Here is a 20014-nt window from a genome sequence, read left to right as displayed (position 1 = left end):
AGGTACACTTCAACTATGAGAGACAGAATGGGGGGAAAGAATCCAGGAAATCACATTGTAGGATTTTTAATGAATTAATTGGTAAATTCCTCGGTAACATAAGTATTTGGTCACCTACAAATAAGCAAGATTTCTGGCTCTCACAGACCTGTAACAACTTCTTTAAGAGGCTCCTCTGTTCTCCACTCGTTACCTGTATTAATGGCACCTGTTTGAACTCGTTATCAGTATAAAAGACACCTGTCCACAACCTCAAACAGTCACACTCCAAACTCCACTATGGCCAAGACCAAAGAGCTGTCAAAGGACACCAGAAACAAAACTGTAGACCTGCACCAGGCTGGGAAGACTGAATCTGCAATAGGTAAGCAGCTTGGTGTGAAGAAATCAACTGTGGGAGCAATTATTAGAAAATTAACCTACAAACCCACGCTCCACAGTGTTTTACCCTTCAGTCTACAGCATATTAATGTTTATTAAGTGATAAATTTCATTCGTGGTTCTATTATATTAAATATACAGCATAAGACTGTCGATATACAACTTATAATCTTGTTTTCAAACCAAAAAAGTATTCAAAAGTAGAAAATGCGAATCGTGATGGACGACCTATGAGTAAAAATGGACACAAAGAGCAAATTGTCAGCTTTAAATCCTAGCTTATGACTGTAATAATCCCTATCGTGTGTAGGAATTATATGATTTGTTGCGCTTCATCCCCCAATTGCACTTGACACAAGGGTGAAGGATGTTTGCTCATCTGTTCCATAACTGCTTTCATGATTATCTGTGATGGGAAGGAAAGCAATTTTGAAGATGAGGTGCTGGTTCGAAGCAATGCAGAACAAATCGGGCATTGCAAAACAACATTATGGGATCTCTAGAGAAAGAAAGAAAGAAAATCAACAGCAACAGCAGAGTTTTGAAGAAGAAAATAAAAACACATCCAAAGAACTCAAACGTAAATTTTCTAAAATAATAAAATTCAATACAGTGCTTTCACCAGCAAGAGTAAAGCAAGCAGCTCGGTTTGAATGGATCATATGAATCAAGTATGATCTATACTACCTGCCACTGTGTGTGTGTGTGTGTATACACAGCTCACTTCTTGTGTGCATGGAATGAGGCGAAGGTGAAGCTCTTGCCCTGGTACTCCCCGAAAAACTTGCTCTCCTCCAGCCGGATGTGGTGCACCTCATTGGCCGAGCAGCGGCGGTACGTGCGCTGCCATTGGTCAGCTGAGTTAGCTCCTCCTTCCCTGTGACAGAGGAGAAAAAAACAAAAAACACCACATCAATGACCTTGATAAAGATCCACACCACAATCCTCCAACATGAACATCTCAGCACGAACAAAGCATTAACTGTGATGGAAAAGATCATAGAGAATTTTTTTTTAAAATTAATAATCGGAATCAGTTTTACATCTACAGTCCTGTGCAAAAGTCTTAGGCACATATAAAGAAATGCTGTCGACCAAAAATGGCTTAAAAATAATTAAAATGAAATGTTTCAACATTTAAAAAAAAAATACTACGAAAAGCAGTAAGCCGTAATAAATGAAAGTCAGTATTTGGTGTGAGACGACGCTTTGCTCATCTCATCTCATTATCTCTAGCCGCTTTATCCTGTTCTACAGGGTCGCAGGCGAGCTGGAGCCTATCCCAGCTGACTACGGGCGAAAGGCGGGGTACACCCTGGACAAGTCGCCAGGTCATCACAGGGCTGACACATAGACACAGACAACCATTCACACTCACATTCACACCTACGCTCAATTTAGAGTCACCAGTTAACCTAACCTGCATGTCTTCGGACTGTGGGGGAAACCGGAGCACCCGGAGGAAACCCACGCGGACATGGGGAGAACATGCAAACTCCACACAGAAAGGCCCTCACCGGCCACGGGGCTCGAACCCGGACCCTCTTGCTGTGAGGCGACAGCGCTAACCACTACACCACCGTGCTGCCTGACCCTTTGCTTAAAAAAAAAAGTGTTCTCAGGTACAGTTTTATAATGAAATGTAGGTTTAACTGAGCATCTTGCAGAACCAGCCACAGTTCTTCTGGACACTTTGTCACACTCGCTTCTTCATTCTGCACCAAAAAATTTCCCAGTAGCCTTCATTATGTTTTCTTTTTTTTTAATCTGAAAAGTGCTCTCTTATGGAATATACTGCTCAGACATATTAAAAACTTTTTTTTTTTCCCCTGTAGCATTTAAATTTGTGCTGGAAAAAAAAAAAACCCAAAATGAACGTTTAAAATGTTTTTGTATTGTTTTAACTTGATAATGCAGAAGTCGTAAAATAGAAATCTATAACAAAGTTTGTATGAAAAAAAGGGGTGTGTGTACCAAGACTTTTGCACAGCAAATAAAATGCATCATAAAACAATCAACATGCAACACTTTAATTCGTATTTCCTAATTAAGATGCACTGAGAACTTGGTTTTATCTTTTAGTGAGTAATGCACAGGCAAAGCCAGGGGTTTACTGTCACCTCTACTTGACCCTCACATCCCTCTTGAACAAGCAGGGCTTGGATCAAAGAGGGATATAACAGAACGGGTCCTGTCACTCACATCATACATTAAAGCACGCGATGAATGGAAAGTGAAAACAGGAGCTGTCTTTATCGACCTTACAGCAGCATAGGACACCGTCTGACAAAAAGGATTAATGCTCAAGCTTGCTAGAATCATCAAGTGCAAGAAAACTCTGAAACTCCTCCACAAAATGACAAGGCCCAGAACATTCCAGGTGTGCCTAGGAAATGATGTAAGACAAGGAAAGGCGTCCCACAAGGATCAGTCCTCACACCAACCTTGTTCAAGTTATACATCAGTGACATACAGTTGTGGTCAGAAGTTTCCATACAGTGACATGAATGTCATCTTGGATATGAACGTCACGGCAATATTTGGGCTTTCAGTAATTTCTTTGAACTGTTCTTTTTCTGTGACACAATGGTTGTACAGCATAGATCTTTAAATAAAAAAAAAAAAAACACGGCCGGCACGGTGGTGTAGTGGTTAGCGCTGTCGCCTCACAGCAAGAAGGTCCGGGTTCGAGCCCCGTGGCCGGCGAGGACCTTTCTGTGCGGAGTTTGCATGTTCTCCCCGTGTCCGCGTGGGTTTCCTCCGGGTGCTCCGGTTTCCCCCACAGTCCAAAGACATGCAGGTTAGGTTAACTGGTGACTCTAAATTGACCGTAGGCGTGAATGTGAGTGTGAATGGTTGTCTGTGTCTATGTGTCAGCCCTGTGATGACCTGGCGACTTGTCCAGGGTGTACCCCGCCTTTCACCCGTAGTCAGCTGGGATAGGCTCCAGCTTGCCTGCGACCCTGTAGAACAGGATAAAGCGGCTACAGATAATGAGATGAGATGAATGAGATGAAAAAAAACCCCACTAGAATTTAGTGTACAAGTTTTAATTTTCTTTAGGTTTTCTGAAATCAACACAGGGTCAAAATTATACATACAGAGTCAAAAATATACAATATTTGGGTAAAATGTCTCTTCGCAAGATTCACCTTGACCAAACATTTTTGTTTACCATGAACAAGCTTCTGGCAGAATTCTGGTTGGATATTTCACGACTCTTCATGGTAGAATTCAATTAATTTTTTTTTTCTTGGCATGAACTCGACTTATAAGCACAGCCCATATATTTTCAATAGGGTTGAAGTCAGGACTTGTTTTAAGCTTCATGTTAGCCTGCTTTATCCTCCACAACCAGCTCTGATGCGTGTTTAGGTTCATTGTCCTGTTGTAAGTCCTAAGTCGTGTTCAAGTTTCTGATGGTTTATGCTGAAGAATTCTGAGGTAGTCCTCCTCACGGTGGTGTAGTGGTTAACACGGTCGCCTCACAGCAAGAAGGTTCCGGGTTCGAACCCAGCGGCCGGCGAGGGCCTTTCTGTGTGTGGTTTGCATGTTCTCCCCGTGTTTGCGTGGGTTTCCTCCGGGTGCTCCGGTTTCCCCCCACAATCCAAAGACATGCAGTTAGGTTGATGTGGGGTGGCCTTGGGCTGAGGTGCCCTTGAGCATGGTACCTAACCCCTGACTGCTCCCTGGGTGCTCTGGTGTGGCTGCCCACTGCTCTGGGTGTGTGTGTTCACTGCTTCAGATGGGTTAAATGCAGAGGATGAGTTTCACTGTGCTTGAAGTGTGCATGTGACAAATAAAGGTTTCTTCTTCTTCATTATTCCATCTACTTTGTGCAATGAACCAGTTCCACTGGCAGCAAAACAGCCCCAGAGCATCCTACCACCACCACCAGCTGGTACAGTGTCCATCTCTACATTGTGGTCATTGTGGCCAAACAACTCAATCTTTGTCTCATCTGACCATACAGCTTTCCTCCAGAAGGCTTTTTCTTTGTCCGTGTGGTCAGCTTCAAACTTTAGTTAAGCTTGAAGGTGTCAATTTTGGAACAAGGGGTTATTTCTTGGATAGCAGCCTCTTAGTCCATGGTGATGTAAAACTCACTGAACTGTAGACAGTGATCCATCAGCTACCAGTTCATGGCAGGGTTGTGCCATGGTGGCTCCCAGGTTGTTCCTGACCATCCAAACCAATTACCTTTCAGCTGAGGGTGACAGTTTGGGTTTTCTTGAAGCAAAGTGGCTTGACAAAGTGACTCCACCTCACAATAACTTGGATACAATTGTTTGAACCGATCTTGGAATTTGCAGTTGTTTAGAAATGGCTCCAAGAGACATTCCGGAGTTGTGTATATCGGCAATCCTCTTTCTTAGATCTGCGCTGAGCTCCTTGGACTTTCCCATTTTACTGTGTGTTTACGTGATAACCACTACACCACCGTGCCACCCATTAACATTAAAGAACTGGAAACTGTGCTAAGTAGAGACACTCAAACAATCCATGCTTTTTTTTTTCAACACCTGGTATCTAAAAATGGACACCACAAAAACTGTGGCAACTCTCTTCCATTTGAACAACCACCAAGCAAATCAAAACCTACAGGTGTTACTAAATAATGAACCACTTCCACCAGAGAAATACCCTAAATATCTAGGAGTGGTCCTTGACAGAGGCCTAACATCCAAAAAACACCTGGAAGACACCGCACAGAAACTGGCAAACAGAAACTCAGTCATCAGGAAGTTAGCAGGGACAACATGGGGAGCATCCCAGAGTGTCCTAAGAACATCAGCACTAGCACTATGCTACAGTGTAGCTGAATATTGTGCCCTAGTATGGGCACGTAGCATCACACATCTCATCTCATTATCTCTAGCCGCTTTATCCTTCTACAGGGTCGCAGGCAAGCTGGAGCCTATCCCAGCTGACTACGGGCGAAAGGCGGGGTACACCCTGGACAAGTCACCAGGTCATCACAGGGCTGACACATAGACACAGACAACCATTCACACTCACATTCACACCTATGGTCAATTTAGAGTCACCAGTTAACCTAACCTGCATGTCTTTGGACTGTGGGGGAAACCGGAGCACCCGGAGGAAACCCACGCGGACACGGGGAGAACATGCAAACTCCACACAGAAAGGCCCTCGCCGGCCCCGGGGCTCGAACCCAGGACCTTCTTGCTGTGAGGCGACAGCGCTAACCACTACACCACCGTGCCGCCGGGCACGTAGCACCCATGCAAAAAAGACTGACACCAAACTGAACGAAAGCATACAAAGCATATCTGGTGCCATCAAATCAACACCAGTAGAATGGCTACCAACAATGAGCAACATTGCTCCTCCACATCTTCGCAGATAAGAGATCGCTCAAAAACAACACCAGCGCATCTCAAACACAGAAAGTGTCATACCACTCAAACAAATAATAGAAGCAGGACCTACCACCTCAAGATTAAAATCAAGAAAACCCTTCTATAAGACCAAGAAGGAAAACTTCAACATCATGGAGAGAGGAATGGAACCAAAATGTTCCCAGAGGTGGGGAAATAATAAAGGACCCCACCAATCCACTACCTGGCTTCCTCAACCAAACTAGAAAACAGTGGACTCAAGCAAACAGGCTTAGATTCAAGACATGCCAGAACAGCTGCCAGTTTGCATCGTTGGGGCTACACAGAGTCCCCTATATGCCCTAAATGTCAGGAATCCCACAAGACACTGACCACCGAGTGTTGCATTGCCCAGTAACAGCAGTGCCAAGGGGCTACGCCACTATACATGAAGGAGGTGACACCTTTAACAACTGGCTTAGAGATGCTCATCTGGAGGTGTGACACCATACAAAACTACTACTAGCCAGGGGTGCCAATACTTTGTCCTTCTCAAATGTATGGAGTGTGATGTTAAAATACAACAAGAAACACACCAGGGATCACCTCTGATTTGTGGACGAAAGTGCAAGATGTTCATTCTGTCCGATGTAGTTAGCGTACATCATGAATTAGAAAAGAATTATAAAGTAGAACATAAGCAAAGTAAAAACAAGTGAAATATGAGGAACAAGAATATTTCTGGAAAGAAAATGAAACTTCACTACAGTTAAATAAATGTTAGTTTTATCTTAAACACTACTCAGGACAATTTTGTGATGTTCAACCAATTAATGTTAATAATAATAATAATAATAATAATGCATTAAAACTGTTAGATCATGATGGAGATTGTTTAATGGACTCCACTAGGAGCCGTTTCCCATTAGGCAGTAAAATGAGACACTATTTGTGAGGTTCTGGACCTGTTAAGGGGCTGAAAGGCTCCTCCTCTCTGCTTGAAGGTTTCTGACGGTGCTGTTCTGAAAATAAAACACATACACTGTTGGTAATGTAGGTAAGGAAGGGTGAGCATATGTTTTTAGCCATTTGTGAAAGTCCTCATATTGATAGGATAGTGTCAGATGTCCTCACAATCACCTGGTCCTCACAAATTAAAACGCATACAATGTAGGTAGTGATTCAGGTCTGTCTGTCCGTGTGTGTGTGTCGTACAGTGGGGGGTCAGGGGTTAGTGAGGGAAGGGTAAGCATATGTTTTTGGCCCTTTGTGCGAGTCCTCATATTGATAGGATAGGATAGTGTCAAATGTCCTCACAATCACCCGGTCCTCACGAAATAAAATGATACTTTTACAAACATACAGATAAAACAGTTCCTTTTGGTTAATGGATGGATGTGAGGCAGGAAAACTATCACACCATGTACACACACACACACACACACATCTCACTATCCTTGTGAGGACCTTCCATTGACATAATTATTACTGCAGTTAATTAATGCTGGGCCTGCACCTAAACCTAACCTCAGTAATGAAAAGGAAACTTTTTGGCTATTTTTTTAATGTTTGTTTAAAAAATAAAATACAGCAGCAATTTCCTTGTGGGGACCATCCAAATGTCCCCACAAGGTTGAAATTGTCAGATTTTACTATCCTTGCGGGAACATTTGGTCCTCAGTAGTAGATAAAAACATACACACGCATCTCCTCTCTCACACACACCTTCCACTAACTAACTAATTATTAGCTAATTAATGTTATACTCTGGTTCCTCTTGACGTTTCCTCCTTATGTCATCTCAGAGTGATTTTCCTCATTACCATTCCCTGTGGCTTCCTCATTAGGGATCTAAATCTACATCTGTAAAGCTGCTTTGTGATGATCCCTGCTGCTAAAAGTGCTATATAAGTAAAACTGAATTTAACTCGGGTGGCACAGTGTCGTGTAGCTGCCTCACAGCTCCGGTGTCCCCCGGTTCGATCCAGAGTTCGGGTTACTCTTACCGTCTGTTACCCCTTTTCCATCAAGGCAGTTCCAGGGCTGGTTTGGAACTGATGCCTAATCTTGAACCAGTTTGTGTTTTGACAGCCAAAGAACTGGTTCGCAGCCAGGAAAACTGGTTCCAGAGTGGCACCAGGTCTTTCCTGGACTAGAACCAAGAACCACTTATGTAAGGGGTTGGAGGTGCGATTATTAGTACCAATAAGACTAGTTAAAACTTTGTGACCACCATGAAGGAAAAAAACAACAACAACAAAAAACAGAGTTAGTGTAGAGTCTAGTCTGACTAATCCAAAGAAGAAGAAACAAAGATGATGTAGTCCGTCACTGTTGCTGTGCTTGGTGCTAGCAGTTCTAGTATGGCAGGCTAGTGGTGCTAGTGGATGGGAAAGCGGAGATCTATACAATGATGTAATGACGTGACTCTGTAGCTCATGGAAAAGCAAACTGGTTCTTAGAAGTTTCACAAGTTGAAGCAGCTCTGAATCAGCACGAGCACCAGCACAGAACTAGCACCTGGTTCACATTGGTGGAAAGGGGGTATGTATGGGCTTCCTCTGGACTCTCGCACCTCTCAAAAACATGACCTGGTGACTCTATATTGCCCCAATTTTTTTTGTTTGTCTGTGTGTGTGTGTATGTGTGTGTATATACACTCACTGTCCTCTGGAGGAATGGATCAGTAAGGTAATCAGAGTGGACGTGCCCGGGCACACACAGTTGAGGGCAAGCATGGCGTACTTAAACTCTTCTTCACACACCACATGATCTGTATTAAACAAAAATAAGTAAAAAAAAAACATATTGAAGACAGGAGAAAATGGTAGCTAGACTTCTTTTTATTCCCAACAACCTGAGAGACAGAAAGTCACAGCAACTGCATCAGAATTAAGTTGCATCAATGGAACATAAGGAAATAATCAGGAAAAAAATTATTTTTTTAAAGTATAACCATCACTGAGATCAACGTAAATGAGACCGTCAGTGATGGCGTAGCTCACTCCGGCTCTGTCTATTCCAGAAGGAACGATCTAAAGTGGGCCACCTTGCGCAATAAATGTTGCAAGCTATATACACTATATACAAGCTATATATAGAAGCGATATCCACCCTAGGAATACCAACTTATTTAACAGAAAGAATCCAAAACGGCGAGGAACTGATTGGAAGCAACTTTTGTTGAACTGTTCATTAAGGCTTAATTATTCCATAATTTCATTAACAATTGTAATTAAGCAAATCTGGGTAGAAGTTAGATGCACCCTAGGTACACTTACTTTCATGAGAGAAAGAATAAAAATCAGTGAAGAATTGAGAACAAAGAAGTGATGTGTGGAAACTGCTCGTTAAGGATTGATTAATTACTCCATATCTTCATTATTAATTGCAATTATGCAAATCTGGGTTGAAGCTATATGCACCCCAGGCAGACCTCCCTTCCTGCCAAAAAGAATAAAAATTGTTGAAAAACTGAAAGAGAAGCAGCGATTTTCGTGAAATGTGGATGATGCTGGACGGACGCCAGACGGACGACACATAATGGCATAAACTCATCACCTGCCGGCCACATGAGTTAATAAATGTTAGAGTTAATCTCCATCACTGGAGAATGAAAATTTGACAAAATGAGTCAGAGCGCACAGCAGAGCGCCTTACTTAAGAGAATATGGTAATGCATCGACCTGATTTTTGATGACTTTCGCAACCATACGATGTCCGTACACCACCATGAGGAACCTGACTGTAAGCGCAAGGCAACGTATCTCAAACACTTAACCACCGGACAACAAAATTTGTGTCTTTATTTCCATAAGATAGATGGGTTTTATCCAGTGCTTAATTTTAATTTACTTTAAAAAATAACTTGGGATTATTTATTAACACATATCTTTTACATAAAATATTCACGACAGTTTCATATAAATCTAGTTAAAACAGTTTTATTAGTCCACTCACTTGTTGGACAGTTGACAGTTTCAAGTCAAGTTTATTTTTATAGCGCTTTTAACAATAGACAGTGTCGCAAAGCAGCTTTACAGAATTTTAATGACTTTAAACATGAGCTAATTTTATCCCTAATCTACAGTTTCTGTTATGTAAGGATGATAGACGGAGTTTTATTGAAAGCATGCGAGCAAACAGATCCAAAATGTAAACAAAAGGTAGAGTCGAAAAACAGGCAGTGGTCGAGCAAGGCACAGACAGGATATCAAAGGTAATACAATACTCAGAGTCCAAAAACACAAACAGGGTCAAAACCAGAAAAGTGATACAAAATACAAGGCTTTCGCAAAGTCTGTGTGTTACTCAGAGTCCTTACATGTATGTGCTGTGATTGAGCTCTAATCAGGAACAGGTGCATGGTAATTAGTTCTAATGGTGCTGCACTCCAAGCTCCAAAGTGCATGGATGTGAAAGATGTAACCACACAACTGTTTGACGTATCGAGTGTGATATTGAATGGCAACTCTACAGTAGTAATGTAAAGCGAAAGCGCTGGTTCACTGCTGTCCACCAGGCACCCAGCAGAGTCGCACTATAATAAATGTCATGGTGTCATGGTGGCAGGAGTCTGGTTCGCATTGCCGGCAGTAAGTCAGACCTGTTCCCAGTGCATGTTGGACTCCGGCAGGGCTGCCCTTTGTCACCGGTTCTGTTCATAATCTTTATGGACAGAATTTCTAGGCGCAGTCAGGGGCTGGAAGGAATCCTGTTTGGGAACCACAGGATTTCATCTCTGCTTTTCGCAGATGATGTTGTCCTGTTGGCTTCTTCAAACCAGGACCTTCAGCATGCACTGGGGCAGTTTGCAGTCGAGTGTGAAGCGGCTGGGATGAGAATCAGCATCTCCAAGTCCGAGGCCATGGTTCTCGACCGGAAAAAGGTGGCTTGCCCTCTCCAGGTTGGTGGAGAAGTCCTGCCTCAAGTGGAGGAGTTTAAGTATCTCGGGATCTTGTTCACGAGTGAGGGAAGGATAGAGCATGACATCGACAGGCGGATCTGTGCAGCCTCCGCAGTGATGCGGTCGCTTTACTGGTCCGTTGTGGTGAAGAAGGAGCTGAGCCAAAAGGCGAAGCTCTTGATTTACCGGTCGATCTACGTCGATCTACCTATGGTCATGAGCTTTGGGTAATGACCAAAAGAACAAGATCACGGATACAGTGGTGCTTGAAAGTTTGTGAACCCTTTAGAATTTTCTATATTTCTGCATAAATATGATCTAAAACATCATCAGATTTTCACACAAGTCCTAAAAGGAGATAAAGAGAACCCAGTTAAACAAATGAGACAAAAATATTATACTTGGTCATTTAGGAAAATGATCCAATATTACATATCTGTGAGTGGCAAAAGTATGTGAACCTTTGCTTTCAGTATCTGGTGTGACCCCCTTGTGCAGCAATAACTGCAACTAAACGTTTGCGGTAACTGTTGATCAGTCCTGCACACCGGCTTGGAGGAGTTTTAGCCCGTTCCTCCGTACAGAACAGCTTCAACTCTGGGATGTTGGTGGGTTTCCTCACATGAACTGCTCGCTTCAGGTCCTTCCACAACATTTCCATTGGATTAAGTTCAGGACTTTGACTTGGCCATTCCAAAACATTAAGGTTATTCTTCTTTAACCATTCTTTGGTAGAACGACTTGTGTGCTTAGGGTCGTTGTCTTGCTGCATGACCCACCTTCTCTTGAGATTCAGTTCATGGACAGATGTCCTGACATTTTCCTTTAGAATTCGCTGGTATAATTCAGAATTCATTGTTCCATCAATGATGGCAAGCCGTCCTGGCCCAGATGCAGCAAAACAGGCCCAAACCATGATACTACCACCACCATGTTTCACAGATGGGATAAGGTTCTTATGCTGGAATGCAGTGCTTTCCTTTCTCCAAACATAACGCTTCTCATTTAAACCAGAAAGTTCTATTTTGGTCTCATCCATCCACAAAACATTTTTCCAATAGCCTTCTGGCTTATCCATGTGATCTTTAGCAAACTGCAGATGAGCAGCAATGTTCTTTTTGGAGAGCAGTGGCTTTCTCCTTGCAACCCTGCCATGCACACCACTGTTGTTCAGTGTTCTCCTGATGGTGGACTCATGAACATTAACATTAGCCAATGTGAGAGAGGCCTTAAGTTGCTTAGAAGTTACCCTGGGGTCCTTTGTGACCTTGCCGACTATTACACGCCTTGCTCTTGGCGTGATCTTTGTCGGTCGACCATTCCTGGGGAGGGTAACAATGGTCTTGAATTTCCTCCATTTGTACACAATCTGTCTGACTGTGGATTGGTGGAGTCCAAACTCTTTAGAGATGGTTTTGTAACCTTTTCCAGCCTGATGAGCATCAACAACACTTTTTCTGAGGTCCTCAGAAATCTCCTTTGTTTGTGCCATGATACACTTCCACAAACATGTGTTGTGAAGATCAGACTTTGATAGATCCCTGTTCTTTAAATAAAACAGGGTGCCCACTCACACCTGATTGTCATCCCATTGATTGAAAACACCTGACTCTAATTTCACTTTTAAATTAACTGCTAATCCTAGAGCTTCACATACTTTTGCCACTCACAGATATGTAATATTGGATCATTTTCCTCAATAAATAAATGACCAAGTATAATATTTTTATCTCATTTGTTTAACTGGGTTCTCTTTATCTACTTTTAGGACTTGTGTGAAAATCTGATGATGTTTTAGGTCATATTTATGCAGAAATATAGAAAATTCTAAAGGGTTCACAAACTTTCAAGCACCACTGTACAAGCGGCCGAAATGAGTTTCCTTCGCAGGGTGGCTGGGCGCTCCCTTAGAGATAGGGTGAGAAGCACAGTCACTCGGGAGGAGCTCGGAGTAGAGCCGCTGCTCCTCCACATCGAGAGGAATCAGCTGAGGTGGCTCGGGCATCTCTTTCGGATGCCTCCTGGACGCCTCCCTGGGGAGGTGTTCCAGGCATGTCCCCCCGGGAGGAGGCCCCGGGGAAGACCCAGGACACACTGAAGGGACTATGTCTCTCGGCTGGCCTGGGAACGCCTCGGTGTTCTTCCCGAGGAGCTGGCCAAGGTGTCTGGGGAGAGGGAAGTTTGGGCTTCTATGCTCAGACTGCTGCCTCCGCGACCCGGCCCCGGATAAGTGGAAGAAGACGAGATGAGACGAGACGAGGTGTTGTTTCTGGCGCATGGCATGCGGTGTCAAAGAAAGGAATAAATATGTATCGCAACTGCGATGTTTCTCTCATTATTGGTCTCACAATAATGCCACAACACAATGCAGTGATTTATTGATGTGAAATACACAACACAATTCGATGGTTCATTCATGGTGCTAGAATATTATTATTCTATTCAGGTTGGTTTTGGGCGGCACGGTGGTGTAGTGGTTAGTGCTGTCGCCTCACAGCAAGAAGGTCCGGGTTCGAGCCCCATGGCCGGCGAGGGCCTTTCTGTGCGGAGTTTGCATGTTCTCCCCATGTCCGCGTGGGTTTCCTCCGGGTGCTCCGGTTTCCCCCACAGTCCAAAGACATGCAGGTTAGGTTAACTGGTGACTCTAAATTGACCGTAGGTGTGAATGTGAATGGTGGTTTGTCTATGTGTCAGCCCTGTGATGACCTGGCGACTTGTCCAGGGTTTACCCCGCCTTTCACCCATAGTCAGCTGGGATAGGCTCCAGCTTGCCTGCGACCCTGCGGCTAGAGATAATGAGATGAGATGAGGTTTGTTTTGTGCTCTTGGAAATATTTTGTTCATAAACTCATCACGGGGGCGGCACGGTGGTGTAGTGGTTAGCGCTGTCGCCTCACAGCAAGAAGGTCCTGGGTTCGAGCCCCATGGCCGGCGAGGGCCTTTCTGTGTGGAGTTTGCATGTTCTCCCCGTGTCCGCGTGGGTTTCCTCCGGGTGCTCCGGTTTCCCCCACAGTCCAAAGACATGCAGGTTAGGTTAACTGGTGACTCTAAATTGACCGTAGGTGTGAATGGTTGTCTGTGTCTATGTGTCAGCCCTGTGATGACCTGGCGACTTGTCCAGGGTGTACCCCGCCTTTCGCCCGTAGTCAGCTGGGATAGGCTCCAGCTTGCCTGCGACCCTGTAGAAGGATAAAGCGGCTAGAGATAATGAGATGAGAACTCATCACGAGCTCTGCTTTTACATTACCAGGGGCGTAGCTGGCCCAGTTTGTCAGTGTGTGTGCTGGAGAGGCGGATGTAGGTGCAGATATGTTAAATAATACACAGTGCGATATGAGCATAAAGTGCGTGAAATGCACACAACAGGCAAACAATCCAAAACAGCAGTCAAAGTCGTAATCGAGGAAACAGGCAGGAGGTCAATCAAGGCGCGGACAGAATATCAGAGGCAAAACTATACAAGATCAAGGGACGAGAATCTTGATCAGGAGTTGAAAAACCAGGAGGTCAACAAGGACAGGGAACAAGGCTCAGTAAGGCACACTAGACGCGGCGCAATACTTCACATCGTCCTTGCATGGGTGCGGTCCTTAAATAGCCTAAACATATTTCATTGATTAAAGACAGGTGTTCTTTGTTAATGGAGCACGTGCCTGAGCTCGTCAGACGCGTGCGCAGCCCTTGGCACAAGCCAAGGCACGCAGGACTGACACCGCTCTGCGCAAGCGCAACACGATCGCACTAGAAAGCACGGTCAAGCTGCTGGTGTAGCTGCGGTCTTTTTAGTTGCGAATTACAAGTATTTCCTCTTGTTAATAATTCGCCATGTCAAAACAAGCAAAACTTTCCTCCTTCTTTCGACATGAAGAGAGGTCAGCAATTTATTATATATTTTTTTCCATCAAAGTTGCATTTTGTGGCTTCGAAGCTAAGTTTTAGTGCCGTTTCTAGAACACATCATCAAGAAAACATGGAAGAAACCGCAATAATGGAAGAGCCGGTTTCTAAGCTACCTAAAACTAGCAATGGTACGGAAGCTGATAGAGGCCCTTCATATAATCTTTTTTTTTATTCACCTTGTTATCCCGAGATAACGACATAATTAATTCAGGATCTCGAGAAAACACCACAACTAATTCGAGATCTCGAGAAAACAAAACCGTTATTCCGAGATGACGACATAATTAATTCAGGATCTCGAGAAAACAACACAGCTAATTTGAGATCTCGAGAAAACAAAACCGTTATTTCGAGATCTCGAGAAAACAAAACAATTATTTCATGATCTCGAGTAAACAGCTGAGAAATGGTTCATTCAGGTGCGCCAAGAGACTTGTGATATGCTGACTTTGGGGCTATTTCTCATTCTGTATAGACGCAACTTTGGTCATTAGAATGTCTGGAATAATCGATCACCTAATAAGGCAATATTTTGATCAGGGGTTGACACAGGGAGAGATTGCATTAAGTCTTTTAATAAGGGATAATTTCAAAATTACACAAGTCTCTTGGCGCACCTGAATGAACCATTTCTCAGCTGTTTACTCGAGATCATGAAATAATTGTTTTGTTTTCTCGAGATCTCGAAATAACGGTTTTGTTTTCTCGAGATCTCGAATTAGCTGTGTTGTTTTCTCGAGATCCTGAATTAATTATGTCGTCATCTCGGAATAATGGTTTTGTTTTCTCGAGATCTCGAATTAGTTGTGTTGTTTTCTCGAGATCCTGAATTAATTATGTCGTTATCTCGGGATAACAAGGTGAATAAAAAAAAAGATTATATGAAGGGCCTCTCGCGGCTTCCGTACAATGGTAATTATTTTTTGTTACATAATGTACTCAGGGGCGGCACGGTGGTGTAGTGGTTAGCGCTGTCGCCTCACAGCAAGAAGGTTCGGGTTCGAGCCCCGTGGCGGGCGAGGGCCTTTCTGTGCGGAGTTTGCATGTTCTCCCCGTGTCCGTGTGGGTTTCCTCCGGGTGCTCCGGTTTCCCCCACAGTCCAAAGACATGCAGGTTAGGTTAACTGGTGACTCTAAATTGAGCGTAGGTGTGAATGTGAGTGTGAATGGTTGTCTGTGTCTATGTGTCAGCCCTGTGATGACCTGGCGACTTGTCCAGGGTGTACCCCGCCTTTCGCCCATAGTCAGCTGGGATAGGCTCCAGCTTGCCTGCGACCCTGTAGAACAGGATAAAGCGGCTACAGATAATGAGATGAGATGAGATCATGTACTCAGGCTGCCAGTCAGTGTGTGACCTCCCCCTTTGAAAAATCCTAGCGACACCCCTGATTACTGAATGTAATGGTTATCAGGACACCAAGGTCCTGTAAAGTCATACAGGAAACACAAATACAGTACGTCTGTGTGCTCTGTTGCTGTAAAAACAGCCTCCTCGCTTTAACTACACTTGACTGTATTTTGAAAGACAGTGATTAAAATGTCTATAATTTCTGCATTAATGTCTGAATCTGTTGAACATCTCATCCTTTTCTACACATTGTCCATTACAGATTATGACAAGAAAGAAAATGTACACAGTGTTCACTCAACCTTTTTACCTGAATACACTCAAACCAAACCTGATGAAATATTGGGAAACATTTCACAAGTTCACAGAACAGGAAGTTGCATCATCCACATTTAATTTCCTGAAGAGGACGGGAAGAAGCAAATAATGTTCTTTTGTTGTTTTTTTTTGTTTATACTTTATTTTCAGTCACGTTGTGATACTGACTGAAAGTCGCTTTGGAAGACAACTCTGTTACCTGGAGCACAGAGTGAAAGTAAATGATGATTTTTAAAAAAATATATGTGTCAGTCCACCAGATTTTCATACCAGATGCTCAGATGATGGATTTTGAGTTGTACCTGCTGTATTACACGACCAAGCCTCTGTATACAGGAAATACAGACCGAAGTGAAACTGGACCAAGGGAAGTTACTGTAAATCTGACATGAAATCACATGTGTGCAACCCAAAAATGGTCCATTTTCCAGGCGCAGATGATACAGAACCTTGTGAATCCATCAGGAGACAATCTTGACTGTAGATTATTGGCGGATTTCCCAGATTTGTTCAGCAACAGACCACAAAATGCTGCCCGGAAGGTCAAGAAAACACGTGGTGAACTATTAGCACCACCAAGCAAATGTTGTGTGAAAACTGCACATGCGTGATCGACGAATTTTCACAACAAATCAAAATGTTATTCGCTGATTTTGATGGCAGAAGGAAGATCTACGGTATACGTGTCCCAATCATGAATGATGTTAAAGAAGAACTGAAGGCAAATTTTTTATCATCAAAATTCTATTTCTCTCATTTTATTAAATATCGGAATGCATTTTTGATCGCTATTTTGTCGCTGCTATAGCAAGTTCTGAGTGTTTGAAATATGCTCTGTAATATATCAGTCCATATGTCAAAGCGACGGCCGTAAACGAGATTCGTTGAGACCTATGTGAGACATCGTAGGACGGAAGTAAAACGTACAGCGGAAATCAAAGCGACCAACATTTGCCAACGTCGTCAAAAGACATGTGCGCTCTCTTTCGATGCTGATGTAATCAAGCCGGAAGTTTTGTTTGTTTTGATAGCAATCAGGAAAGTTTGAAAAAAGTAGGCAGTAATCGTCATTTAAACTTGTTTTTGTACAATATTGCGTTTGGAAAATGGCGGCACTGACACCTGGCTGACACTTCACGCTTCAAAGTCTCACACAAGTCTCGTGAAGATCGCGCGGATAAGCGACGCCTACCGTGGACCAAACGAACTAAATTCAACATGGCTAAAAACCGAACAGGCCGATAAGTATAATATTTAATTGCAATTAGTTGCCAATACGAGTCACGATATAAGGTTACTAAAACCAAAAATGTCATTGAATAACACGTTAATTAAGAAATAAAGCAAGTTTAAAAATGACTTCAGTTCTCCTTTAAAAGTGGTAAATGTATCCTATAGGGGCGCTATTGAAGTGATTATTCATTGATAGTTACTGGATTAGCCAGTGAAAACAAACGGTGCAAAATAATGTTTGTTTTTCAACGCTGTTTCTATGCATTCTGTAAACAGAGCATCTGGTACAAAAATCCCATGGCGTGATACACATATTTTAAGTAAATTAATAGAACATCCTTAATCTCCTTAATGGATGCGAGTTAACAACATTTAGAGTATTTGATAATTTTGTGCTAGATTATTCAAGCCTTTTGTATTATTCAAGAAATTTTGCAGGGCGGCACGGTGGTGTAGTGGTTAGCGCTGTTGCCTCACAGCAAGAAGGTCCTGGGTTCGAGCCCTGGGGCCGGCGAGGGCCTTTCTGTGCGGAGTTTGCATGTTCTCCCCGTGTCCGCGTGGGTTTCCTCCGGGTGCTCCGGTTTCCCCCACAGTCCAAAGACATGCAGGTTAGGTTAACTGGTGACTCTAAATTGAGCGTAGGTGTGAATGTGAGTGTGAATGGTTGTCTGTGTCTATGTGTCAGCCCTGTGATGACCTGGCGACTTGTCCAGGGTGTACCCCGCCTTTCGCCCGAAGTCAGCTGGGATAGGCTCCAGCTCGCCTGCGACCCTGTAGAAGGATAAAGCGGCTAGAGATAATGAGATGAGAGAAGAAATTTTGCAAAATGCAAAACTGTTAAAAAACAAACAAACAAACAAATCCCCCACACACACTTTAAAGCGAGATGGCCTTTTGATTTCATAAAATTGGTGAAATTTAGTTCCCTCTGGTTGGTGACACGCCCAAGATGGCTGCGTAGGAGAAGCAAGCCGAACCTGCTTAGCTGTTTCCCCAGTTCTCTTATAAATTGAAGTTGCAATAGCAGTTGCAATATACTGCTGACGAATAAATTGAAGTTGCAATATACTGCTGACGAATCAGATACTGCAAAGTAATATGTCGGTAAAAAGCCTCTATTTTACTCGTAACCCCTCTCAAAACCAACGTGGCAAGAACACCCAGGAGACTGCCGATGCAATTAAGATGGCGGATTCATCTCCACAAGACGCCACAACCGTAATGACTGAATTGCAGGGTATCAAAAATATTCTTGAGAGTCTGGCTATGGACATCTTGGGGGTAAAAAAGGGACTTGAGGTGGTGAATGAGATTGTTAAAAGTCTGGGCTGCAGAATTACTGAGGCAGAATCCAGAATATCCAAACTCGAGGATGAAGAGACGAATAGGGCCCCGGTGGTGAAAGACCTAGCAAGACCAAATCATATGTTGAAAGAGGAAATAACGGCGCTGGAAGGCTTTTCCTGGCATCAAAACATGCGTATTGCGGGTGTGAAAGAAGGAATGGAAGGCTGTGACTGGGATGGCTTTATGAAAACACTGCTATCGGAGGCATTGGATATTAATGTTGATGGCTGGTACGAAGTTGACAGGATCCACCGGGTTGGCCTTCGGCCAGGAGACAACGCCAGGCCAAGGCACATCATTGTTCGGTTCCTACGGGACTAGGCTAAAGCTGCTGTGTTAACGGCAGCGAGAAAGAAGATGCAAGTCACCTGGAACGGTGCAAGGATCTTTTTCTTCCAAGATTATGCACAGGAGATACAAGAGAAATGCAAAAAATACGAGGAGGTGAGGCGAATTCTCCATAAACGTAATGTGGAATATGCCCTACGATACCCGGCAACAATGACTTTCACTCTGGACAACAAGCAGCATGAGTTCTCGTGTGCGGCGGATGCAAAAGCCTTTCTCATCCGCCACGAAGGCGAGGGGATAACGGGGGCCAGCGAGTTCATACTGGAATGATGTCGAAAGAAGGAAGAAAGAAAAAAAAGGGGGAAAAAAACGCTGAGAAGTTTGAACTGGACATGAGTGGTCTTTACATGGATATGGTTTATGATGTAGGGGTTCAGTCAAGCTTTAATAACAAACTTACAGCGTTTCGCAATGGATAAAAGGGATACGTCAAAATTCAGGGGGAATGGTGAGGTAGCTGGCCGTGTGGGTGCAGCTGGGGGAGCCATGCGCTTAGCGGAAGGTTTGATGTTGGAAAGTAACGTTTGTCGGCTGCGGTTACAGTGTGTTTTTAAGTTTGTATTTGTTTGTTTGGTGTTTAACCCTAGGTGTCTCATGCAGATACAGTTTTGATACTTTTAATCCTGTATTCCTGAAAACTTCTAATAGCAGAGGAGGGGCAACCAAGATGGTGGGTTGCCTCATTGGGATGGTAGTGTATTATTATTCCAGAAGAGCAATATGCAGCTGGTTAAAATTGTAACTTGGAATATTTCAGGGTGCAATAATGTGGTTAAAAGGAAAAAAATCCTCACTTATCTGAAACAAAAAAAGGCTGATATAGCCCTCATCCAAGAAACCCATCTTAAATGATGAGGAAGCAGCAAAACTCAAAAGAGAATGGGTTGCG

The 20014-nt window shown here is 43.4% G+C and overlaps 1 protein-coding gene across 2 annotated transcripts in view; it reads right to left on the bottom strand.

The window, feature by feature from the left end:
* LOC132900412 (potassium channel subfamily T member 2) overlaps window positions 1–20014 on the bottom strand; it is a 349331-nt gene that overhangs the window by 44407 nt on the left and 284910 nt on the right. For both annotated transcript variants that reach the window (XM_060942489.1, XM_060942490.1), the window contains exons 15-17: window positions 8388–8496; window positions 6689–6745; window positions 1106–1258 (exon numbers count right to left, since the gene is read on the bottom strand). In XM_060942489.1, the coding sequence (XP_060798472.1) occupies window positions 1106–1258; window positions 6689–6745; window positions 8388–8496 (319 nt within the window). The remainder of the gene's footprint in view (window positions 1–1105; window positions 1259–6688; window positions 6746–8387; window positions 8497–20014) is intronic.

This window comes from Neoarius graeffei, chromosome 16 (assembly GCF_027579695.1).
Source record: "Neoarius graeffei isolate fNeoGra1 chromosome 16, fNeoGra1.pri, whole genome shotgun sequence".
Taxonomy (NCBI): domain Eukaryota; kingdom Metazoa; phylum Chordata; class Actinopteri; order Siluriformes; family Ariidae; genus Neoarius; species Neoarius graeffei.
The sequence above is the reverse complement of the archived record's forward strand: the minus strand, read 5'-3'. Positions and strand labels throughout refer to the sequence as shown.